At 68.2% G+C, this 23332-nt stretch overlaps 3 protein-coding genes and 1 long non-coding RNA gene across 4 annotated transcripts; 2 read left to right on the forward strand and 2 right to left on the reverse strand.

The window, feature by feature from the left end:
• The first annotated feature begins 1377 nt into the window (after positions 1-1377).
• Positions 1378-6337, forward strand: LOC123350300 (reticulocalbin-1-like). Its single transcript, XM_044988805.1, has 7 exons — positions 1378-1478; positions 2492-2727; positions 3346-3539; positions 4470-4642; positions 5276-5336; positions 5438-5637; positions 5718-6337. Exons 2-7 carry the CDS (start codon positions 2510-2512, stop codon positions 5823-5825), a joined length of 954 nt encoding a protein of 317 aa, XP_044844740.1. The 5' UTR covers positions 1378-1478; positions 2492-2509; the 3' UTR covers positions 5826-6337.
• A 1561-nt stretch (positions 6338-7898) lies between these two features.
• LOC123350653 (nitric oxide synthase-interacting protein-like) lies at positions 7899-15316 on the reverse strand. The gene is made up of 9 exons (XM_044989310.1): positions 15222-15316; positions 12282-12366; positions 11677-11782; positions 11373-11454; positions 10912-11053; positions 9897-10003; positions 9134-9321; positions 8256-8364; positions 7899-8152 (listed from the first exon to the last, which is right to left on the reverse strand). The coding sequence occupies exons 2-9, from the start codon at positions 12349-12351 to the stop codon at positions 8081-8083; spliced, it is 876 nt and encodes a 291-aa protein (XP_044845245.1). The 5' UTR covers positions 12352-12366; positions 15222-15316; the 3' UTR covers positions 7899-8080.
• Positions 15317-15320: 4 nt separating this feature from the next.
• Positions 15321-16753, reverse strand: LOC123350655. Its single transcript, XR_006573789.1, has 3 exons — positions 16693-16753; positions 15963-16063; positions 15321-15413 (listed from the first exon to the last, which is right to left on the reverse strand). It is a non-coding gene; the product is annotated as an uncharacterized LOC123350655 (long non-coding RNA).
• Positions 16754-17350: 597 nt separating this feature from the next.
• Positions 17351-22732, forward strand: LOC123350654 (transmembrane gamma-carboxyglutamic acid protein 2-like). Its single transcript, XM_044989313.1, has 7 exons — positions 17351-17532; positions 18500-18620; positions 18980-19143; positions 20164-20212; positions 20532-20658; positions 21336-21479; positions 21844-22732. The coding sequence occupies exons 2-7, from the start codon at positions 18518-18520 to the stop codon at positions 21872-21874; spliced, it is 618 nt and encodes a 205-aa protein (XP_044845248.1). The 5' UTR covers positions 17351-17532; positions 18500-18517; the 3' UTR covers positions 21875-22732.
• The last annotated feature ends 600 nt before the right edge of the window (positions 22733-23332 follow it).

Here is a 23332-nt window from a genome sequence, read left to right on the forward strand (position 1 = left end):
CTTGGCGCGCTGAGCGGTTGGGGGTGGTTTTGGGGAGTCCTGAGATCCCTTCAGTGAGAGCGAAGATGGGACAGGAATTTTCTGGAACTATTTGTAGGGACGCAGTGCGTGCCTCAGTTTCCCCTAGGAGATGCACTGTGCCCTGCGGGTGGCGCAGGGCTGGTTACTCCCTGCAGGGGCCCAGAGATGCAGCTGGGACCCGCGCCGGGTGTCTGGGGCCTGGCCCCGGAGACCCAATCACCTGGGCATTGGCTACCTGGCAGCTAACGGCCGGGGAGGGGCCCCCCTTGCAGGAGACCGGCCGGCGGCCGGATCTGACCAGCCAGCGAGCAAAGGGGGGGGGGCGCCCCCAAGCTGGGATAGGGACCGAGCGGGAGCCGGGGGGTCACCGCTGGGCCAGGCTCCGGGGCACCAGAGCGGGCCAGGGGGTAACGCTACCCAAGGAGCGTCCGTGCTGCGTCCCAGCCCCTGACAATCCTGACCATGGGCAGCCGTGGGGCTGACCCTGGCAGAAGAGCGGGACCCCTGGGGGTCTGGCCCATGGATGGGGGCCTCCCTGAGGCTGGGGGCAGAGCCGAATCCTCCCCTGCCCCACGGTTCCTGTGTGAACTTCGGCCCGGGCCCCACATTCCCTTGCCTGGCCCCGGACCCCAGAGTGAAACGTCCCTGCCCCACGTAGGCCCCGAGAGATGGGGGTCGAGCCCCCCCCGCCCTTCGCTCAGCTGCCCCCTCTCCGGTTCAGCACCAGGATCCCAGCCGCGGGGGCCCCTCGGGGACGGGGAGGGAGCTGTGGGGTGTGGATGGGCCCATGTGATGCCACAGGGATGCTGCCTGGGGCCTGGTCAGCTTGAGTCAGAACCCACAAGCCCCATCCCCCATCCCCCTGCCCCGCCCCCACAGACCCCCCGATCCCAACCCCCAGCCTTGTCCCCCCCACAGCTCCCTGGTCCCCTAAGTGCTGCCCTCCAGACCCGGCACATCCCCTGCCCCCCACAGCCCAAACACCATCCCTGCCCCCCATGCCCACAGCCCCCCCACAGCCCAAACCCCATCCCTGCCCCCCATGCCCACTGAACCCCCGGCCCTGCCCCCCATGCCCACTGAACCCCCGGCCCTGCCCCCCATCCCCACAGCCCCCCCACAGCCCTGCCCCCCATCCCCACAGCCCCCCCACAGCCCAAACCCCATCCCTGCCCCCCATCCCCACAGCCCCCCCCGATCCCGACCTCTCCCCCCCACGTGTCCCCCTTTTCCCGGGCCAGGAGTAAAACTTGCGGGAGAGACTTTGTGTCAACGTGGCGCCGGGCAGCCAATCAGCGAGCGGCCTGGCCCCGTCCCCTCGGCGATACCGACCTCCGATTGGCCGCCCCGGGACGGGGGCGTGGCCCCGCGAGGGCGGAGTTTCAAGGGTTGGGGGGAGCCGGGTCCCCCCCATCGAAGACGGGAGCCGGGCGCGGCGCGGTGCGAAGCTGAGCGAGGTATGGGGGGGGCTGAGTCTGGGGGACCCCCCTGCAGCTGGGTGAGGTGTTGGGGGGCTCGGTCCTGGGGACCCCCCCTGCAGTGGGTGAGGTGGGGGGGGCTGGGTCTGGGGGACCCCCCTGCGGATAGGTGAGGTGTTGGGGGGCTCGGTCCTGGGGACCCCCCCTGCAGTGGGTGAGGTGGGGGGGCTGGGTCTGGGGGACCCCCCTGCGGATAGGTGAGGTGTGGGGGGCTGGGGCTGGGGACCCCCCCTGCGGATAGGTTGGCATGTCCCCCATGTCAATGGAGTCCCAGCCTCTTGATTCCCCACAAGAGGATTTTCCCCCCCAGGCGCTGTGGAACGGGGGGGGGGGCAGTGGGAGAACTGTGGGGCAGGAGTCAGTGGGGTTCTATGGGGCTGGTTGGTGGGAAGTGGGGGTAGGTGTCAGTTGGGGAGCAGCTATGGGGCAGGCTGGTGGAAGTGGGGGCAGGTTTCAGTGGAGGAGGGGCTATGGGGCAGGGTGGCGAGGGGCTGTGGGGCAGGCATCAGTGGGGATGGGGCTATGGGGCAGCATGGCAAGGGGCTGTGGGGCAGGAGTCAGTGGGGGAGGGGCAATGGGGCAGACTGGTGGGAACTGGGGCAGGTGTCAGTGGGGGCGGGTCTATGGGGCACGGTGGCGAGGGGCTGTGGGGCAGGCGTCAGTGAGGGAGGCGCTATGGGGCAGGGTGGCGAGGGGCTGTGGGGCAGGCGTCAGTGGGGGAGCGGCTATGGGGCAGGGTGGCGAGGGGCTGTGGGGCAGGCGTCAGTGGGGGAGGGTCTATGGGGCAGGGTGGCGAGGGGCTGTGGGGCAGGCGTCAGTGGGGGAGGGGCTATGGGGCAGGGTGGCGAGGGGCTGTGGGGCAGGGGCCACGGGGCAGGCTGGTGGGAACTGGGGCAGGAGGCCGCTGCGGGTGCCAGACTGGCCCTAGGGCACGTGGCGGGGGGGCCCCGCCCCCACGGCCAGCGCAGCCCAGCCCCCGCCTGCCCCCCCAGGGCTGCGGCGGGCCGAGGATGCTGCGGCGCCGGGGGCTGCTGGTGCTGTGCCTGGGGCTGGCGCTGGCCAAGCCGCCCCCCGAGAAGCGGGACCGGGTGCACCACGGGCAGGAGCTGAGCGACCACCCGCACGACGACCGCCAGGGCTTCCAGTACGACCACGAGGCCTTCCTGGGCAAGGAGCAGGCCAAGACCTTCGACCAGCTCACGCCCGAGGAGAGCCAGGAGCGCCTGGGGTGAGCCAGGGAACCCCGGAGTCCGGGGCCCAGCCCCCGCTCTAAGCACTGCACCCCACCCCCCTCCCAGAGCCGGGGGAGAACCCAGGAGTCCTGGCTCCCAGCCCCCGCTCTAAGCACTGCACCCCACCCCCCTCCCAGAGCCGGGGGAGAACCCAGGAGTCCTGGCTCCTAGCCCCCCGGTGCTCTAACCACTAGCCCCCACTCCCCTCCCAGAGCCAGGAGCGAACCCAGGAGTCCTGGCTCCAGCCCCCGCTCTAAGCACTGCACCCCACCCCCCTCCCAGAGCTGGGGGAGAACCCAGGAGTCCTGGCTCCTAGCCCCCCGGTGCTCTAACCACTAGCCCCCACTCCCCTCCCAGAGCCAGGAGCGAACCCAGGAGTCCTGGCTCCAGACCCCGCTCTAAGCACTAGACCCCCCTCCCCTCTCAGAGCCAGGGAAAGAACCCAGGAGTCCTGGCTCCCAGCCCCAACCACTTGGCCCCAGAGCCGGGGAGAGAACCCAGGAGTCCTGGGTTCTCTCCCTGTTTGTGGGACCTCTCCATCCATTCTCTGTAGAGGGGCCGAGGGTGGGACCCAGGCGTCCAGCGCCCCCTGACGTCCCGTCCCCCCCCGGCAGGAAGATCGTGGATCGGATCGACCGGGACCGGGACGGCTTCGTGACCCAGGCCGAGCTGAAGGACTGGATCAAGCACACCCAGAACCGGTACATCTTCGAGAACGTGCAGAAGAACTGGCGGGACTACGACCGGGACGGCGACGGGCGCATCGCCTGGCCCGAGTTCAAGAACGCCACCTACGGCTACTACGAGGGTGAGGGGGAGCCCCCCCTGCCCCCCAGGGTCCTTCTCTGGCCGCGCGAGACCCAGCCCCCCACGGCTCCCCGGGTTCTCTCCCTGGCCCTGGGAGGAGCATGGGGGCTGGTGGGTTAGAGCAGGGGGGGCTGGGCGCCAGGACTCCTGGGTTCTCTCCCTGGCCCTGGGAGGAGCATGGGGGCTGGTGGGTTAGAGCAGGGGGGTGGGGGCTGGGAGCCTGGACTCCTGGGTTCTATCCCTGGCCCTGGGAGGGGAGAGGAGACTGGTGGGTTAGAGCAGGGGGGGCTGGGCGCCAGGACTCCTGGGTTCTCTCCCTGGCCCTGGGAGGAGCATGGGCGCTGGTGGGTTAGAGCAGGGGGGGCTGGGCGCCAGGACTCCTGGGTTCTCTCCCTGCCCCTGGGAGGAGCATGGGGGCTGGTGGGTTAGAGCAGGGGGGGCTGGGCGCCAGGACTCCTGGGTTCTCTCCCTGGCCCTGGGAGGAGCATGGGGGCTGGTGGGTTAGAGCAGGGGGGCCTGGGAGCCCGGACTCCTGGGTTCTATCCCTGGCCCTGGGAGGGGAGAGGGGGCTGAGATGGAAGGTGAGATGCCCGGCCGTGGGGAGGGGTCGCTACTGAGGGGTCAGGGTGGCAGTAGGGTGGGGTCAGGGGTGGTGAGCAGGCTGTTATGCTGGGTGAGGGGGGGGGTCAGGCCCCAGCTGGGGCGGGAGAGGCAGGGTGGAGGGGGCCAGGCCCTGCTATGGGGCAGGATAGGGCAGCCCTGAGAGAGGGGAACCCCCCCCCCCAACTCCCCTGAGCAGGTGGGTGGTGTCTCCGTCACCACCGTGTGGCTAGCAAGGGAATAACCCACTTGATATGGGGGGCGCTGGGCTGGGCGCCAGGACTCCTGGGTTCCATCCCCAGGCTGGGGGCTCACAGCTCCGCGCCCCCAGGGGAGGAGTTCGGAGACCTGGAGGACAAACAGTCCTACCGCAAGATGCTGGCGCGGGACGAGCGGCGGTTCAAGGCGGCCGACAGGGACGGGGACATGGTCGCCACGCGGGAGGAGTTCACCGCCTTCCTGCACCCCGAGGAGTTCGACTACATGAAGGACATTGTCGTCACGGTGAGGGTCCCGGACGCCTGGGTTCCCTCCCCGGCTCTGGGACGGGAGTGGGGGCTGGTGGTTAGAGCAGGGGGGGCTTGGAGCCAGGACTCCTGGGTTCTCTCCCTGGCTCTGGGAGGGGAGTGGAGGCTGGTGGTTAGAGCAGGGTGGACTGGGAGCCAGGATTCCTGGGTTCTCTCCCTGGCTCTGGGAGGGGAGTGGGGGCTGGTGGTTAGAGCAGGGTGGACTGGGAGCCAGGACTCCTGGGTTCTCTCCCTGGCTCTAGGAGGGGGAGTGGGGGCTGGTGGTTAGAGCAGGGGTGACTGGGAGCCAGGACTCCTGGGTTCTCTCCCTGGCTCTAGGAGGGGAGTGGGGGCTGGTGGTTAGAGCAGGGGGAGCTGGGAGCCAGGACTCCTCAGTTCTCTCCCTGGCTCTAGGAGGGGAGTGGGGGCTGGTGGTTAGAGCAGGGTGGACTGGGAGCCAGGACTCCTGGGTTCCCCTGGATGCATTTACTGCACCCCCATCCCCCAATTCCTGTCTCTGGCTAGGAACCCCTCAGCCCCGGGGGAAGCTGGGGCTGGGGGAGGGGTCAGTGTTTCCACAGCTGTTCCCATGATGCTCAGCAGCACCTAACTCCTGCCCCCCCCCCCCCAGGAAACGATTGAAGACATTGACAAGAACGGGGACGGCTACGTGCAGGTGGACGAGTACATCGGTGAGTGGGGGGGTCCCTGGGGGGAGGGTTGGGGACAGCGGGAGCCTGGCCGGGGGGGGGGGGGGGGTTCCAGGCCCTGAGTCTCTCCGCGCCCCCCCCAGGCGACATGTACACCCCCGAGAGCGGCGAGCCGGAGCCCGAGTGGGTGCAGAGCGAGCGGCAGCAGTTCCTGGATTTCCGGGACCTGGACCGGGACGGGCGGCTGGACCGGGCCGAGATCGGCCACTGGATCCTGCCCCAGGACTACGACCACCCCGAGGTGGAGGCCAAGCACCTGCTCTACGAGTCCGACAAGGACAAGGTGAGGGCGGGAGAGGGCTGGGCTGACCAGAGGGGGGGGGGAGCCAGGACCCCCCCACTGTAACCGGCTCTGCCCCCCAGGACCAGCGGCTGACGAAGCAGGAGATCCTCGACAACTGGAACATGTTCGTAGGCAGCCAGGCCACCAACTACGGGGAGGATCTGACCCGCAAACACGATGAGCTGTGACCGGGGGGGGCCCGGGCCCCCCTGCCCCCCACAACGCCACTGCACGGACCCTGGGGGGAGGGGACTTATTTATTGGGGGGCTATACGGATTGGGAGGGGTGGTAGGGCACGGACTAGGAGCCAGGACTCCTGGGTTCTCTGCTCCCCCACTCCGGGAGGGGAGCGGGGTGTGGGGGTTAGAGCAGGGGAGGGGCAGCACTCCTGGGGTCCATGCCCAGGGAGAGCCCTTCCCCGTGCCTCGGTTTACCTGGGAGCTGCTGGCAGAACAGATCCCTCCCCCCCACCCACCTGCACTGCAAAAAGCAACAGTATTAACATGGGGGGGGGGGGGGCTGGACACACACAAATCCCCCCCTCCCCCAGCTGAGACCGAGGTTTCCAGGCCCTGTCTCTCACTCTCACAGCGGGGGGTGGGGTGGGGGGTGCCCCACCAAAATGGCGCCTGTGGTGGGGCACAGGAGCGGCTCCCCCAGGCCCCCTTTCTGCAGCAGCCAGCGAGTGGGCGGGGGGTGCAGGGATGGGGGGGGAAATCGGTGCTGCTGGGGGGGTCACAGAGCTGTACACGCACACGCTGCAATAAACAGGGTCCCCCCCACCTCTGCCAGGCTGGGTGTGCTGTGTTGGGGGGGGCAGGGACTGGCTGGCTTAGGGGGGTGGGAACAGGGGGAGTGGCCCCAGGATGGGGAGGGGGCACAGGGCCATTTGGATGCTGTGAGCCGGTTCTCCCCCTGCCGTGCGCGGTGGGGCCCCGGGGCTGGCCAGGGGGCCGGCGTGGGTGGGGGCCGGGGGCAGCTGTTGGCGGGTTTGCTCTGGGGCCTGCACTGGCTCTGGCCCGGTAGCCAGCCCGGCCGCTCCGGAGTGAATCGCCCACAGAGACCCCAGGCTCGGGGCGGGGGCCCTGCACCCCCCAGCCAGCCAGACACCCCCCCTGCCTCGCACAAAGCAGCCCCCGCTCCCAGCCTGGCCTAGCTCTGTACCCAGCCGGGGCCAGGGTGCTGCTTTGCCATCTCCCGGGACTGCGTTCGTATAACGAGCCGGGGCCTGGCCCTGCTCGGGAGTGGGGGGGGGTTCCCCTGACCCCTGCAGTTCCTGCCCCCCCCCCCCCACCTCTTGCCCCTGCCTGGGGCTATAGGGCCAGAAAGGACATTGCCCCAGCTCCAATCAGAAACGGCGCTCGGCTTGGGGTGGGGTCTTCCCCTGGAGCCTTCTGCTCTCGCCACGTCCTTTCCAGACGCCAGTGACCAACGCTGGACGCAGTTCTCCAGCCGCGGGAACTCGGCGCGGGGGCGGCGAATCCGCCCAGGAATACATCCCCCCGCCCCCCCGTGAAACGCAAACCAAAACCGGGCGCACTTTTCTCGCCGCGGCGCTGGCTGACGGCGCAGGCTGCCTGCAGACTCAGGCAGGCAGCGCCGCAAAGCGACTCCGGCCCTGAGCCCCGCCGCAGCCCAGCCCGGGTCTGGGTTGCCTGCGGGCGGATCCCAGGGGCCGCTGGGCCGAGCCGCCCCGGGGGGGGGGGCGGGGGATGAATTAGCCGCGCAAGGGGGGAGCCGAGCTGGGGACGGGAGAGGACGGGAAGGCGGCGCTGCTCCCTGCCGGCTTCGCTCCCGGCTTCTCCCAAAAAATAACACGACCGGACACCTAGCGCCGTTACCCCAGGGCAGAGGGGACGGGACGCCCGAGATCTGGCCAATCGGGATGAATTCAAGTCTCGGGGCCGGAAGAACCTCGGAGCCACTGGCGATGATAACGGCAAACGCAGCTGACCGGAGAGACCCGGCAGCCCGGAGCAGGGCCGGCGCGGTGCCCGTCTTTCAAAAGGGGCAGACTCGGGAGCTGGGGAAGTACCGAGCAGTGGGGCAGGGCTCCCAGAGGCGAGGCCGGGGGGGTCTGAGCTACTCCCGCGGGATTCTGCGCCGCCGCACGCGCACGGCTCCTGGCCGGGCGGGTTACTGCCCCACGGGGACCAGGCCGCGGAGCGAGTCGGAGGCTGCAGGGCGGGCGCCGGAGGGCGGGCGGCGTGGGCTCCGTTTGGAGAAGGGGGGACGTGACAGCGATCAGACCCACAGGCGCTATGGGGGACACACGGCTTTATTCACAGATACACGACAAGCAGCACAGAGGCGGGGGGAGGGGGCCAGCACCTGCCTCAGTTTCCCTGCTCAGGAAGGCAGGTGGTGGCGCTGGGGTCTCGGAGGTTAAAATGACCCCGCCCCCATGGCACAAGCCCCGCCCTCTGCGACGAAGGGGCGGGGCTAGGCCTGCATGACAGGCCGGGATTTCTTGGCTTCCAGACACAGCCCGGATCCGGCGAAGCCCGTCCCGCCCTGCAAGACAGTTGAGGGGAGAGAGGAGGGGGGGTGAGATGAGGGGGGTGCCCCGACATTGCCCCCCCCCACCCTGCTGGCAGGGGGCCCCTCCCCCACTCACCCGCTGCAGCGCGATGATATCGGCCTCCCGCAGCTTCTCCCCATTCACCGGGTCCACCATGTCCTTCTTCAGCAGCCGCTCCACACACTCCAGGGTGACCACGGCGCCCCTGGGGGGGACAACGGCTAGGGGGGGGGCAGAGAGCCCAGGCCCACCTGTGCGGCATGAGCCGACTGCCCAGCCCTGCCCCCCCCAGCCCCGCCGGTGCCCCTCACCCCCGACCCGCAGCCCCCCCAGCCCCGCCGGTGCCCCTCACCCCCGACCCGCAGCCCCCCCCAGCCCTGCCGGTGCCCCTCACCCCCGACCCGCAGCCCCCCCAGCCCCGCCGGTGCCCCTCACCCCCGACCCGCAGCCCCCCCAGCCCTGCCGGTGCCCCTCACCCCCGACCCGCAGCCCCCCCCAGCCCTGCCGGTGCCCCTCACCCCCGACCCGCAGCCCTGCCGGTGCCCCTCACCCCCGACCCGCAGCCCCCCCAGCCCTGCCGGTGCCCCTCACCCCCGACCCGCAGCCCCCAGGGCTTCCGGTGCGCCTCAATCCCGTCCCGCAGCCCGCGCAGCGCTGCCGGTGGGCCTCTCGACCGACCAGCAGCCCCCCCAGCCCTGCCGGTGCCCCTCACCCCCGACCCGCAGCCCCCCCAACCCTGCCGGTGCCCCTCACCCCCGACCCGCAGCCCCCCCCAGCCCCGCCGGTGCCCCTCACCCCCGACCCGCAGCCCCTGCTAGCCTGGCCCTGGGCCCCCCCCCCCCCCCCGCCCAGCTCTGCCGGTGCCCCTCACCCCCGACCCGCAGCCCCCCCAGCCCTGCCGGTGCCCCTCACCCCCGACCCACAGCCCCCAGCCCTGCCGGTGCCCCTCACCCCCGACCCGCAGCCCGACTCACGAGGGGCGCAGCACGGCACAGGGCACCGAGTTGCCCAGCATGTCGCGGGTGACGGCGCAGACGTATCGGTCCTGCCGGTTGATGAGCCCGACGCGATCCACGGCCGGGTCCAGCAGGGTGAAGCACACGGGGGTCAGGTCCTTCAGCTTGAGGGGTCGCCCGCTCATGGGGCAGTACACGCACCGGTCCTGCAGGGGGGAGAGATGGGGGCTGGGCGCCAGGACGCCTGGGTTCTCCCCCTGGTCTGGGAGGGGGGTGGGGGCTAGCGGTCAGAGCAGGGGGGGCTGGGCGCCAGGACTCCTGGGCTCTCCCCCTGGTCTGGGAGGGGAGTGGGGGCTACTCGTTAGAGGGGGGGGGGGCTGAGAGCCAGGACTCCTGGGTTCTCTCCCCGGCTCTGGGAGGTGAGTGGGGGCTAGTGGTTAGAGCGGGGGGGGGGGCTGGGAGCCAGGACTCCTGGGTTCTCTCCCCGGCTCGGGGAGTGGGGGCTAGTGGTTAGAGCGGGGGGGGGGGCTGGGCGCCAGGACTCCTGGGTTCTCCCCCGGCTCTGGGAGGGGAGTGGGGGCTAGTGGTTAGAGCGGGGAGAGTTGCCTCAGCCCCTTGCCCCACGCTGGGGATCTCACAGGCAGGTGACAGCCCATGTAGCAGTGCCCGGGGGAGCAGATGCTATGGGGGGGGAGGGGCTTCAGCTCCTCCCAGGACGCTTTGGGAGAGCTGCAATGTGTGGGGGGGGGGCAGGCGGGGGGCGGGGCCCCGGGACACTCACTGGCTTCCGCACCACGCTGGCCTTGGCCTCGGGGGTCAGCGACGGGATCCAGAAGCTGGGCAGCTGCTTGGCCTCCTCTGCGCTGCTCGGGCCGGGCTGGGGGTCCCCTGGAACACAGCGGTGCCCCTCACTCCCGACCCGCAGCCCCTACTCGCCCAGCCCTGCCGCTGCCCCTCACTCCCGACCCGCAGCCCCCGCTAGCCCAGCCCTGCCGGTGCCCCTCACTCCCGACCCACAGCCCCCGCTAGCCCAGCCCTGCCGCTGCCCCTCACTCCCGACCCGCAGCCCCTGCCAGCCCAGCCCTGCCGGTGCCCCTCACTCCCGACCTGCAGCCCCTGCTAGCCGAGCCCTGCCAGTGCCCCTCACTCCCGACCCGCAGCCCCCGCTAGCCCAGCCCTGCCAGTGCCCCTCACTCCTGACCCACAGCCCCTGCTAGCCCAGCCCCGCCGGTGCCCCTCACTCCCGACCCGCAGCCCCCGCTAGCCCAGCCCTGCCGCTGCCCCTCACTCCCGACCCGCAGCCCCTGCCAGCCCAGCCCTGCCGGTGCCCCTCACTCCCGACCTGCAGCCCCTGCTAGCCGAGCCCTGCCCGTGCCCCTCACTCCCGACCCGCAGCCCCCGCTAGCCCAGCCCTGCCAGTGCCCCTCACTCCCGACCCGCAGCCCCGGCTAGCCCAGCCCGGCCTGTGCCCCTCACTCCCGACCCGCAGCCCCCGCTAGCCCAGCCCTGCCGCTGCCCCTCACTCCCGACCCGCAGCCCCTGCTAGCCCAGCCCCGCCGGTGCCCCTCACTCCCGACCCGCAGCCCCCGCTAGCCCAGCCCTGCCGCTGCCCCTCACTCCCGACCCGCAGCCCCTGCTAGCCCAGCCCCGCCGGTGCCCCTCACTCCCGACCTGCAGCCCCCGCTAGCCCAGCCCTGCCGGTGCCCCTCACTCCCGACCCGCAGCCCCGCCGGTGCCCCTCACTCCCGACCCGCAGCCCCGCCGGTGCCCCTCACTCCCGACCCGCAGCCCCATACCTGACTTGTGGTCGAAGGGATTCAGGGGTTTGCTGACTATGCTCATCTCCTTGGCCAGGAAGCCCTTCACCTTGGCATCCTCGGCCGCCCGGCTCAGCTCCTCCAGCTCCGTCCGCTTCTCCTTCTTCTGCTTCTCATAGGCCTGCAGCACGGGGGAGACGGGGGGTTGCTGCAGGGACAGGCCCCCCCGTCACCCCAACACCCTGCCCCACCCCTCACAGGCTGTCAGTGACGGGCCTCACACCTGCCCCCTGCAGTCCCTGGGCTCAGAGCCATGTACCCAGACCAGCCACTGGGGGGCCAGGCCCCCCCACACTGAGCCCAGAGGAGGAATCGCCCAGTCAGGGGACCAGGAGAGGAATTACGACCTCCCAGCCTTGCCCCCACACCCCCAGCTCTAGCGAGGCCCCTCCTGCCCCGCAGCCCCCAGGGGAGCAGCAGGGACCCCGCGGGGCCGTTACCTTCATCTGCCGGGCGATCTCCTTCTTCTGGTGCAGGATGTACTCCAGGATGGCCTCCTTCTCGTACAGGTACCCGTCGGGCCTGGCAGGGGAGAAATAGGGGCAGGGGGCTGAGACGCAGCCCCCCCCCACCAGCCCCCCCTTACCCGTCAGCTCAGGGGCCATGTGGCTGGGGGGCTTTAAAGCACCATCAGGGGAGTTGAACAATCCGTGGCTGCCAGGACCCAGAAGGGCCATTTCTCCTTTTAGGGTGTCTCTCTATGCAGCTGCCAGGACCCCCACGTCCATGCACCCCGATACCTACGTGACCACCGGGTCCTTGCAGGGCTGCAGGGACAGGCAGCAGCAGTCAAAGTCCTTGACGGCATCTCGGCTCAGACGGACGTTCTGGGTCCCGTAACCGGAGGCAGCTGGGAAGTGGGGGGGGGGAAGAGGGTCAGGGCACAGGGATGGAAGCTGATCTCCCCCCACCCTCAGCCCCGCCGGTGCCCCTCACTCCCGACCCGCAGCCCCTGCCAGCCCAGCCCTGCCGGTGCCCCTCACTCCCGACCCGCAGCCCCCTGCCAGCCCAGCCCTGGCGGTGCCCCTCACTCCCGACCCGCAGCCCCTGCTACCCCAGCCCCTCCCCCAGCCCTGCCGGTGCCCCTCACTCCCAACCCGCAGCCCCTGCTAGCCCAGCCCCTCCCCCAGCCCCGCCGGTGCCCCTCACTCCCGACCCGCAGCCCCTGCCAGCCCAGCCCTGCCGGTGCCCCTCACTCCCGACCCGCAGCCCCTGCTAGCCCAGCCCCTCCCCCAGCCCTGCCGGTGCCCCTCACTCCCGACCCGCAGCCCCCTGCCAGCCCAGCCCTGGTCCCCCACCCCCACCCCAGCTCGGCCAATGCCCCTTCCCCGCAGCAGCCGGAATCTCACCCGTGTCCTTCTTTTTCTCGTGGTAGGTGTACACGGCGCCAGCCGTGCAGTTCTTGCCGTGACGCGTCATCCTGGCTCAGCGTCCCTGGGGGAGGAAGTCAGTTAAGTCCCGAGGCCGCACTGATCCCAGATCCAGTCTCCTGGGGAACAGCCCCCCCACTCCCCGCCAGGAAAGGGGGACACTCCCAGACTGCCTCCGATCGCCAAACCCGACGGGAGACGCAGCTGTGATCAGTCCCCCAAGGGACAACCAGGAACCCCCTGGATCTGCTGTGGTCACCTCGTCCGACCCCCTGCAGCACCCAGGCCAGAGAGCCGCCCGTGTTAGCCTGAGCCCCTAGAGAGGGACCCAGTTCCCGCTTCCCCTTCTCATGACGCTAAATACCCACAAGCTCCTGGACTCTGGCTGACACTTGTATCCTTTGCCGACCCCTCTGCAGCTCATCACCCCCCCCCCCCCGTGAGGTGGGGGCCCCAGGGCCCTGCCTCGAGATGCCCGTTTACACACCCCAGGATTGCGTTAGCCGTTTCGGGCACCGCACTGCGTGGGGAGCCTGCAGCCCCCCTGCAGCATGCCGGGAGCTTCCCGCAGCGAGTCCACCTGGATGGGACCCCTGGGGGAGACTGACCCCCCCCCCCCCAGGGAGCAATGCACCCCCAGCTCAGTCTGGAGGGAATCTCAGCCAGTTTAACTGTCTGGAACCAGCGCCTGGCTCCTTAGCTGCTAGCCACCAAATGTCCGGGCCTCGTCTTCCTGGTTCTCCATGGGGGTGGGGCCCGGACCGCCAGGGGTCAATCACACCTGGTCCTCTGCAGAGCTCAAAGCTGTTCCCCCACCTAGTCAAACACGCAGCGCACAGGGGAAACCGAGGCACACGCAGCCTGCACACAAACCATTAGGAGGATTCCCACTTCGTCACTGCTCTGCCCCCTTCGAGCCCAAAGGGAGCGGGGTCATTTCGGCCGCTGACCTGGCGAAGCTCAGCCCCCCCCCCCCCCCGCCCGGGGACAACGCATCTGCCAATCCAGTCACATGGCCCGCCTCCAACTCATGATCCTGGAGGATCAGACTCGTCTCAGCAGCTTGGCATTAGCCCCCGTCATTTGGTGCCCCCCAAACAGATCCAGCTGCAGCTTTTTAAGAGCCCACCCCATGGCCAGGCCTCCCTTCTGCCTTGTGGCCTAGCTCTGCTCCCGGGGCAGCAGGTTCTCGTTCAGGTACACGACGGGGTATCTCCTTCTTAGCCTCAGCCCTGGGCCTGAGGCATCGGGGACACCAGGAAGAACTTATTGAAGACTGGGTTTACCAGACCCGGGCCCTGGCTAGAGCCCAGTAATGATCCACCCAGCGCTGGACGGCGGCAGGCACCCCCGTGAGGCCGAAAGGCAGGACCCGGAACTCAAAAAGCCCTGCAGAGTTTGTAACCAAAGAGGTGCCGGGACTTAAGCACTTGTTCACTTTCATCACGCCACGTCCTCGCTGGTTCCTTCGTCCCTTGCTTTGCCCCCGCTGCTGCCTTCAGCAGCCAACTGCCCACCGGGTGCACTCGCCAACCGTCCCCTCGCTACCACCGGTCACGGAGTCACAGGCCCGGGAGGAGCCCCTTCCACATGCCAATCCTCCTCGCGTGTTGCGCTCTTGACTTGGGGTGAGCCCCACGGCTTCCCAGCCTCCTGGGACCAGACCTCTGAGCCTGCAGGCCTCCCCTGCATCCCGCCACGAGCTCCCCACAGCGAGTGCCCCTAGATGGGACCCCTGGGGGAGACACCCCCCGAAAGGGAGCAATGCACCCCCTGATTAGTCAGGAGTGACTCTGGGATACTAGGCACCATGTGGCCAGGCATTGTCTTTGGGGTTCTCCATGGGCGTGGGGCCCAGGCACCCAGACAATCACACTTGGTCCTCTAGGGCTCTGCAGACATGGAACCTTTTTCCCTCCACCTAGTTAAACACGCAGCACACAGGGAAACTGAGGCACCCACAATATTCACACCAAACATTACGGAATTTCACACTTTGTCACATCTCTCCCTGCAAACCTTTTCCAGGTTTGTCCCCCAGCCTGTCCGTGCGGCTGGCGCTCTCTGCTCTCACAACCCCGTTGTGTTTGCCTACACCCGGCTTACCCAGCCGATCCAGATCACTTTGTATCCCTGACCTGTCCCCCAGGTTATTTATCACACCCCCAATTTTTGGATCATCTGCAAACGTTATCAGACACAGTTTTGTGTTTTCTTCCAGGTGTGACAAAGTGGGAATATTTTGTAATTTTTTTGATGAGGCCTGTCTGTGCCTCAGTTTCTCCTATGTGCTGCATTGGTGCCCAGTGGGCGGAAGAGGGCTGTTTGCTTAGACACAGGTGTGGATGGCACCCAGCTGTGTGGGCCTTAGGCCCCATATGTGTGGAGAGGGGTGCTCCTGTCTCCAAAAAAACCCGACTGTTCTGACGGCGAGCGCCACTGCACACGCTGGGCAAGTCTCCTTCATGGGTCTGGGGGACTTGCTGAGCGAAACTCACAGTAGGACGCAGGGGGGGCTGCAGGCCCAGAGGTCCAGTCTCAGGAAGCGGTGAAGCCGCGGGGCTGAGCCTGGCAGAAGAGCAGGACCCCCCAGGCAGTCCAGCACACTCAACACGGCCTTCTGGAGACCATTCCAAAGCTGGGGGGGCAGCCCCCATCCCGGGGGCCAGTGATGTCAGGTCATTGGTAAAGGTGTTAAATAGCAAAGGGCCCGACCCCTGCAGGACCCCAGGGGAAACACGCCCGCTCAATGACGATGCCCCGTTTACACGCTGCGATCTAGCAGTTAGGCAGTTTTTCGTCCCCGTCATGTGGGCCGTGGTAAATCTGAGATCAGTCTAACTTTGCTAACCAAAACGTCACCCGGTAGCATGTGAGCGGCCGCACAGCCGGCGATGGTTGCTCCGTAGGCGTCGTTACCTGTATCCCCCCAGGGATCTCGGCAAACACAGATCTCAAGCTCGTCCGACGGGACCTGTTTTCGGAAAGCCCACGTTGACTGGCATCAATCACGTTTCTGTCCGTTAACGCCTGATTCGCCGAGTCCCGCACCAGCCGCGGGGTCCCTGTCAGGCCAACGGGCCCGGCGTTCCCCGGGGTGCGTCGTTCGCCCTATTTAAACACGGGCAAGACAACACGGCTGGCCCCACGGGTCCTGCTCCAGGCGGCCCTTGGGACTGTCCCTCTGCAGCCGGGGCCTGCGGGAAGCCCCCCCACCCCCCACGCCTCCCCCCCACCTGCCTCCCCCCCATGGGCGCTCAGGCGCTACCTGGATTTAGCCCAGCGGGGCAGACACCCCTCCCCGCAGGATCAGGGCGCAGCCGCCCCGCAGGAGGGTGGAGTGGAGCTGGGGGGCGGGGGGACGACACGGGACATCCCCACTCCCTCCCCAAGGCCAGGCAGCCCATGGGGTACCTCGTGGGGGGGAGGGGGACTTTGGGGGGGTTGTCAGGGTGCCCCGTGCCCTGGGGGGGTCAGGAGCGGGGACCCGTTTCCAGGGGGACCCCCCATGCCCGGGTGGGGGAGGGGCGGGGGAACCCGTCTCCAGGGGGACCCCCCATGCCCGGGTGGGGGAGGGGCGGGGGAACCCGTCTCCGGGGGGACCCCCCCCCGCACACCCTGAAGGTTTCCTGGTTACCGCCCCCCCCGGACCGGCCTCACCTCTCCTCTCTCCCACCGCACCGGAAACAGGAAGTGGAGGCGGCCGGAAGTGACCGGTCCACACATATCCCCGCGCGGTGCATCCGGGAAATGAGGCCGGCCTGAAAACGGGACCCGACAAGAGGGTTCCGGGACGGGTTGTTCCCCCTCGGGAAAGTGGGGCGGGGGGGCTCAGAGGTGGTGCCAGGCAGGACCAGTCCTCGGTATTTGGGGGCCCTACGCCGCGCCCCCAGGCCTCTGTGGGGGGCCCCGCCACTTCCTGTGGGAAGGGGGGTGACCCAACCCCAGTCTGCTCCGCTCCCCTGGCTCCCAAGCTTGGGGGGACCCGTCCCCACCCCAGCACTCGCGGACAGGCTGAGCCGGGTCGCTCCAGTCACCAGTGAGTGCCGGTCCGACCCCTGCAGCCGTCCTCAGGGGCGGGGGCCTCCCCCCATTTTTTGTCAGTCTCCCTAGACAGGGAGAGGCCCCAGGAGTCCTGGCTCCCAGCCCCCTCCCCTCTGCTCTAACCATTGGACCCCACTGCCCTCCCAGAGCTGGGGAGAGAACCCAGGAGTCCTGGCTCCCAGCCCCCTCCCCTCTGCTCTAACCATTGGACCCCACTCCCCTCCCAGAGCTGGGGAGAGAACCCAGGAGTCCTGGCTCCCAAACCCCCGATCTACCCTCCCCCTGCCCCAAACTCCCGGCCAAGCTCTCCAATCCCATTTCATTCCCTCACAAACAGGCTCCTTACCTGCAAAGGTCACTGGGGGAGGGGGCGGGGGGGGGAGGTCTCCTCACTTGGTTGCGGCCCCAGCCCTGGGGAGTGGAGCAAAGGACGCACAGGGTGGCAACATGTACAGCGCCCCTCACCTGAGTCCTGCCCCTGCCGGGTCCCCACTGCCTGCTCCCCGACTCCTTCCCCACGCAGCACCATTTCCCACCCCCCCCACTCAGCCCCCCCGGGATCCCCCACAGCACCTGCCTCCATGCAGACCCCCACTCAGCCCCCCCCCCCCCAGGATCCCTCCCCCGCACAGCCCTCCAAGCCCTGCTCCCCCGGGATCCCCCACACAGCACTCTCAGCACCTGCTCCTCCAGGTTCCCCCCCCCCACAACACCCCCGACACCTACCCCCCCCCACCGGATCTCCCCACGCAACCTCCTGGCACCTGCACCCCTGGGATCCCCTCACACTGCACGCCCGGCACCTGCCCCCCATGCAGCACCCCTGTCACCTGCCCCCCCAGGTACCCCCCACGCTGCCCCCCAGCACTCCCTGGGAATCCCCTCCCCCCCTCGCACCTGGCATCCACCTGTCCAGGCTGCACCTGCCCCTCCCCCGCCATGTGACCTTTGGACTCTCCCCCGCCCTCACCTGGGCTGTCTCTGTCCAAAACAAGGACCCAGGCGTCCGGGTCCCCAGGAACCTCGAGACGTTCAGGCCCCCCCGCCGCGCTCCCCTGAGATCAGACGGACTCCTCCCCCCCCCCCTCCGACACACCTGGACCGGTCCCGGGGGGCCGGGTTACGGGCAGAGCCCCCCGCCCCCCCCTTTCTGATCGGCCCCGCCCCCTTCCCGGACGGGCGGCAGGTGAGGTCGGGCTCGGGGTTCGCCCGGAAACTTTCCCGGGGGATCCTGGGGCGCCGGGGAGGGGGCTGGGGGGGCCTGGCAGAGGTGGGGGTAACCGGGAACTAGTGAACTCCGGGCACCTCCCTGTTGTGTGGGGCGGGGCAGAGGCGACATGGGAGGGTTTGGGGCCGGGACAGGGGGTGGGAGCGTGGTTTGGGGGTGCTAAAGGGATTGGGGTGGATTTTTGAGGATATTAAGTGAGTCGGGGATGGGTGGATTTGGGGGTGCTGGAGGGATGGGGGTTCAGGGAGGAGGTGGATTTGGGGGTGCTGGAGGGATGGGGGTTCAGGGAGGGGTAGATTTGGGGGTGCTGGAGGGATGGGGTTCAGGGAGGGGTGGATTTGGGGGTGCTGGAGGGATGGGGTTCAGGGAGGGGTGGATTTGGGGGTGCTGAAGAGATGGGGTTCTGGGAGGGGTGGATTTGGGGGTGCAGGAGGAGATGGGTGCAGGAGGGGATGGATTTGGGGGTGCTGAAGAGATGGGGTTCTGGGAGGGGTGGATTTGGGGGTGCAGGAGGAGATGGGTGCAGGAGGGGATGGATTTGGGGGTGCTGAAGAGATGGGGTTCTGGGAGGGGTGGATTTGGGGGTGCAGGAGGAGATGGGTGCAGGAGGGGATGGATTTGGGGCTGCTCGAGGAGTCGGGGTATGGGAGTTCAGGAAGGGGCTGGATTTGGGGGTGCTGGAGGATTTGGGGGGTGGGGGTTTGGGAGCAGTTTGTGGGTGGTGTAGGAATCGGGGGATGGGATTCACTGCCCCAGGAGCAGAGGGGATTTGGGGTAACACAATGGGGGGATTTGGGGGTGTCAGCCTGGTACCAATTGCAGATTATGGAGTGGGGGGTGCCCAGCTCCGGGGGTGATGGAGAAGGGGCACCAGGGGAAGCTGGGCTGGCTGCCCCCATCCCCTGACGCGCCCCCCCCATTGCAGGTCCCCCTCCCCCCCATCATGTGGAGGGCGCCCGTCCTGCTCCTGCTGGGCCAGGCTTTCATCTCCACCTTTGCCAGCCCCCGCAACAGGCAGCAGCCCCACGCACAGGTCGGGGGACAAGGTAAGTGTGTGGGGGGCTTTAATGGGGGTCCCAGACCCTGGAGAGGGAGCAACTCAGGATCCTGGCTGAATCCCTCCCTCTCCCAACCCATAAGGAGAGTGCGTGCCCTAAATCGGGACCCCCTAGGTCCCACTCCCCTCCTAGAGCCGGGGAGAGAACCCAGGCATCCTGGTTCCCAGTCCCTCCCCTGCTCTAACCACTAGACCCCACTCCCCTCCCAGATCCGGGGAAAGAACCCAGGCGTCCTGGATCCCAGCCCCCCCCCCCGCTCTAACCACTAGACCCCCCCTTCTCCTCCCCTCCCAGAGCCGGGGAAAGAACACAGGCATCCTGACCCCCATTCTCCCCCCTCCCTCCAGTGTTCCTGGGTGCAGATGCCGCGCAGGGATTCTTGGGGCGCCGGCTTCTCTACAATCACTGGGACTTCGAGCTGGTGACGCCGGGGAACCTGGAGCGCGAGTGCCTGGAGGAGGTTTGCAACTACGAGGAGGCGCGGGAAGTCTTCGAGGACGACGTTGCAACAGCTGAGTACCGGGGGGGGGGGGCGCACACGGAGCTGGGGGGCGTCACAGGGGCCTGGGAGGCTGCAGAGGGGGAGGGGACTTGGGTGCCACAGGGAGATCGGGTGTAGGGGGATGGGGGAGTGGGGTCCCCATGACCCAGCAGCCATGTCTCAAGGAAGGATCCCAGCTGGCCCAGAGCCCGGACACCTGGGTTCCCACCCCTGTCTCTCTGGGGGCGGGTGAATTCCTTCCCAGCCCCGTGCAGGTGGGTGCGTCACCCGGGTTTGGGTGGGGGTGGAACGCCCACGTTACCCATGGGGCCCTGCGGCATTGAGGCCTGAGAGCAGAGGGGGCGTGGCAAGCGGTTAACCCTTCTGACCCCATGAGCTGGCTGGGTCCTAATCCCTGTACTGCTCCAGGCGGAGGGGGATTCTCTCTCATTTTGTGGGGGGTGAGGCAGCTCTGAGGTGCCCCCATATAGCCTGGTACCCCCCCTCCCAGATCACCCCCATCTAGCTCAGCATCCCATCTCTGAGCAGGTACAGTCCCAAACCGTGCCGTTACCAGGTAACCTACCCCCCCACCCAGGGAAGTCACACACCCCCAGCCCCACAGGCCTCCTTACTTAGGGGTCAGGTGAGCCCTGCTCGCTGCCCAACGTCAGAGACCTTGTGTCAGGGAGTTCCACAGGCCCAAGTGCAATAGGACTCTCCCAGCCTTCTTGCACCCCCCCCCCTGTGAAATCCTGTGGCATAGAGTTCCCCAGGTCCAACCTCGCTGTGTGGGATGAGCTGTGAATTTGCCCATTTCCATTTCATGATGAGGGTGGGGGGAGGCTGAGGCTCCTGGGCTCAATCCCCGGTGCTGGGAGTGGAGTGGGGTCTAGTGGTTGGAGCAGGAGGGGCTGGGAGCCAGGACTCCCGGTGGGGAGTGGGGTTTAGTGATTAAGGGTCTCTAAATGGAAGGTGGAGGCAGATGTGGGGGAGCAGAGCAGCTATATCCCTATATTAATCACTCATCTCTTGTGTTCCTCCCCCCAGAAAGCCTTTTGGGACACTTATCCCCACAATGGGAAAGGCGGGAGCTCAGGTGAGTATGGGGCACCCCCCCCCTAGAGGGGAAAGACCCACACCCCAGTCCCTGCCCCCCGAGCGAGCCAGTCCCCGCCCTGGGGCCAGATGGGAGCCAGCGCCCCCTGGAGGGGACAGGCCCCTGCCCCATTCCCTGTCCCAGCAGCCAGTCCCTGCCCCAGGGCCGGGTGGGAGCCGGCGCCCCCCGAGGGGACAGGCCCGTGCCCCATTCCCTGCCCCCCTGAGCCAGCCAGTCCCCGCCCCGGGGCCGGGTGGGAGCCGGCTGCCCCTAGGGACACAGGGTCTCCTGTCTGCTAACACCCCCCCCCCCCGCACAGACAGCCCCGGGGTGGACGTGGCCGGGCTGGTGGCCGGGCTGGTGGCCGGGCTGGTTCTGATGATCATGGTCGGCGTCATTGCCATGTACTGGGTCAAGTACCGGTCCAAGGAGCGCAGGCAGCGCAGGTAAGGGGGGGCCCAGCAGGGCCTGGGGGAAGGGGGAGGGGCCAGAGACATGAGGGGCATGGCCCCCCGGTGGGGGGGAAGGTAGGGGAAGAGAAGGGGGCAGGAGGTGGGGGGAGGGGCACGGCGCCCCCAGGAGAGAGGAGGGGGCAGAAGGTGGGGGGAGGGGCACAGAACATTCAGGGGAGGGGAGCGAGTGGGAGGGGTTGCAGCACCACTGGGGGGGAGGGGCACAGCGCTCCCAGGGGAGGGGAGGGAGCTGTGGGGGAGGTGCCCCCAGGGAAGGGGAGGGGCATGGGGGAGGGGTCACAGCACCCCCAGGGGGAAGGGAGGGGGTGGCAGAACCCCCAGGGGAGTGGCAGAGCACCCCCAGGGGGAAGGGAGGGGTCGCAGAATCCCCAAGGGAGGGGCACAGCACCCCCGGGGGAAGGGAGGGGGTGGCAGAACCCCCAGGGGAGGGTCACGGCACCCCCGGGGGAAGGGAGGGGTCACAGCACCCCTGGGGGAGGGGCACAGCACCCCCAGGGGGAAGGGAGGGGTCGCAGCACCCCCAGGAGAGGGGAGAAAGGTGGTAGCGGCACAGGGTCCACGGGGGAGGTGCTGAGGTGACGTTCCCCTGGTGGATTTGCTGGGGGAGGGGTGTGTGCCCCCCATAATCCTCCTCTTTGTCTCCCCCACAGCGTCCACGTGCCCCTGAATCCCGACGTGGCCCTGACCTGCCTCCCTGGCGACCCCAAGCCGCTGGGCCCCCCCGGGCTGCCGTCGTACCAGGAGGCACTGGAGGCGTCAGGTGTCCACGACGCGCCCCCCCCGCCCTATCCCAGGTGGGGGCCACTCGGGTGTCTGTCTGTCCGTCGGGGGAGGGGGGCTGGGAGCCGGGACTCCTGGGTTCTCTCCCTTCCTAGCTCTGTGACAATCTGTACAGAATTTGGTGTGTGTTTCGGGTGGTGGCCCTTTGGGGCTGGGATGGTCTCATAGGGTTTGTGCAGTGCCAGGGCCCCCCAGCTTTGGTGCTGCCCCCATCAGCCCGTTCTCAGGCACACAGACACCCCCCCAGCTGAGATCGGAGCCCCCACTGCCTTAGGCTGGTGCGGGTCTGGGGGGGGCTGTTTGCAAAGGGGGGGGCACCAACTTTGTGTCCCCTCTGCCTGGGCCCCAGCGTGTAACCTGATTTCCTTTTTCCTCCAGGGCTCCCAGCTCTTCTGCCCAGCCCCACTGATCGGACCCACAGCCACTGGATTGCTGCTGGGGGGGGGGGGGAGTGTGCATCCGTGGGTCACAATGAGTGTGTGGTGAATGTCTGAGACAGTGAGTGTGCAAAGCATGAAGTGAAATGGGGTGAATGTGCAGGTGTGAGTGTGTGAAGTGAGCGTGCAAGGTGAGTGTACATGCATGTGGCACCGGGTGCGTGCAAAGGGGGTGCAAGGCAGGGGGCACATGGGACTGGGGTGTGTGCAAGGTTGGGGAGTTGCATATGATGGGGCCGTGTATGTAAGGCACGTGGATGAATGTGCCCGGGGGGTGTGTGTGTGTGTGAGTGTGAGACATGAGGGTGCATGTGAGTGTGATGTGGTGTGAGTGTGTGAGGATGTGGGCAGTGGCTGTGCAACATATGAGGGATGTGTGTGATGGGGAGTGGCTGTGCAAGATACACGGGGTGTGTGAAGTGAAGCAAGTGTGCAAGATAGGGAATGTGACGGGGAGCAGGTGTGCGAGACATTGGGGCATGTGTGCCGGGGGTGGATGGATGAGTGAGACACAGCGGGTCAAAGTGTGCGAGACACAAGTCTGTGTGGAGGAGTGAGGGGGCACAAGCATGCTGGGTGATGTGCACACGTGCGACGGTGAGTGTGAGGCTGAAGCGAGCGTGCAACACACTGAGCGCGTGTGCAAGGCACAAGTGTGTGCTTGTGCTGCGAGTGGCATCTGACAGAGTGCGGGGCACAGAGGAGCCGGCTGGGGATGGCGCTGACCCACCCGGTCCCCATCCCCCTGGAGCCGGCTGCACCGGGGCTGGGACCCGCCTCCTGCGCCGGGATTGTTGTCAGTGAAATAAAGCGCCAGCCGTTTGCTACAACCCGCCGTGTCCTACGTCTGGGGTGAGGGCGCCTCTCGCCGGCTGAGTGCTCCTGGGTGTCAAACCCTGCCCCAGCCGGCCCCCTTTCCCGCAGCGGGGCACTGTGATCGTAACTGTGCGGAGAGCCGCTCCGGCCACACCTGGCACGTGCCACCAGGGCTGAGCCACGGCTGGGGACACGGGGACGCTGGTGCACGCTCTGCCGGGGGTGAGCCACACCTGGGGACGTGAGGACGCTGGTGCACGCTCTGCCGGGGGTGAACCACGCCTGGGGACGCTGGTGCACGTGCTGCTGGGGCCTAGCCACACCTGGGGACACAAGGACACTGGTGCACGCTCTGCCAGGGGTGAGCTACGCCTGGGGATACGGGGACACTGGTGCATCTGCTGCGGGGGCCGAGCCATGGCTGGGGACACGGGGACGCTGGTGCACGCTCTGCCGGGTCTGAGCCACGCCTGGGGACGCTGGTGCACGTTCTTCCAGGGCCAAGTCACGCCTGGGGACACAGGGACACTGGTGCACACTCTGCCGCTGGTGCATCTGTGCAAACTGCTTCATGAGCCAAGGCTTGGACCCGTGTGGCTGGGGCGTGAATAGTG

Source organism: Mauremys mutica, chromosome 15 (assembly GCF_020497125.1).
Source record: "Mauremys mutica isolate MM-2020 ecotype Southern chromosome 15, ASM2049712v1, whole genome shotgun sequence".
Classification (NCBI taxonomy): domain Eukaryota; kingdom Metazoa; phylum Chordata; order Testudines; family Geoemydidae; genus Mauremys; species Mauremys mutica.

Excerpts from the sequence above, each read along its gene's own strand:
- LOC123350654 (XM_044989313.1), top strand. The coding sequence starts at position 18,518 with ATGTGGAGGGCGCCCGTCCTGCTCCTGCTGGGCCAGGCTTTCATCTCC. Across the intron at positions 19,144-20,163 it reads TCGAGGACGACGTTGCAACA|AAAGCCTTTTGGGACACTTA; the intron begins GCTGAGTACCGG and ends TCCTCCCCCCAG. Across the intron at positions 20,659-21,335 it reads AAGGAGCGCAGGCAGCGCAG|CGTCCACGTGCCCCTGAATC; the intron begins GTAAGGGGGGGC and ends TCTCCCCCACAG.
- LOC123350653 (XM_044989310.1), bottom strand. The coding sequence starts at position 12,351 with ATGACGCGTCACGGCAAGAACTGCACGGCTGGCGCCGTGTACACCTAC. Across the intron at positions 11,054-11,372 it reads AGATCGCCCGGCAGATGAAG|GCCTATGAGAAGCAGAAGAA; the intron begins GTAACGGCCCCG and ends CCCGTGCTGCAG. Across the intron at positions 8,153-8,255 it reads ATATCATCGCGCTGCAGCGG|GGCGGGACGGGCTTCGCCGG; the intron begins GTGAGTGGGGGA and ends ACTGTCTTGCAG.
- LOC123350300 (XM_044988805.1), top strand. The coding sequence starts at position 2,510 with ATGCTGCGGCGCCGGGGGCTGCTGGTGCTGTGCCTGGGGCTGGCGCTG. Across the intron at positions 2,728-3,345 it reads GAGAGCCAGGAGCGCCTGGG|GAAGATCGTGGATCGGATCG; the intron begins GTGAGCCAGGGA and ends CCCCCCCGGCAG. Across the intron at positions 4,643-5,275 it reads TGAAGGACATTGTCGTCACG|GAAACGATTGAAGACATTGA; the intron begins GTGAGGGTCCCG and ends CCCCCCCCCCAG.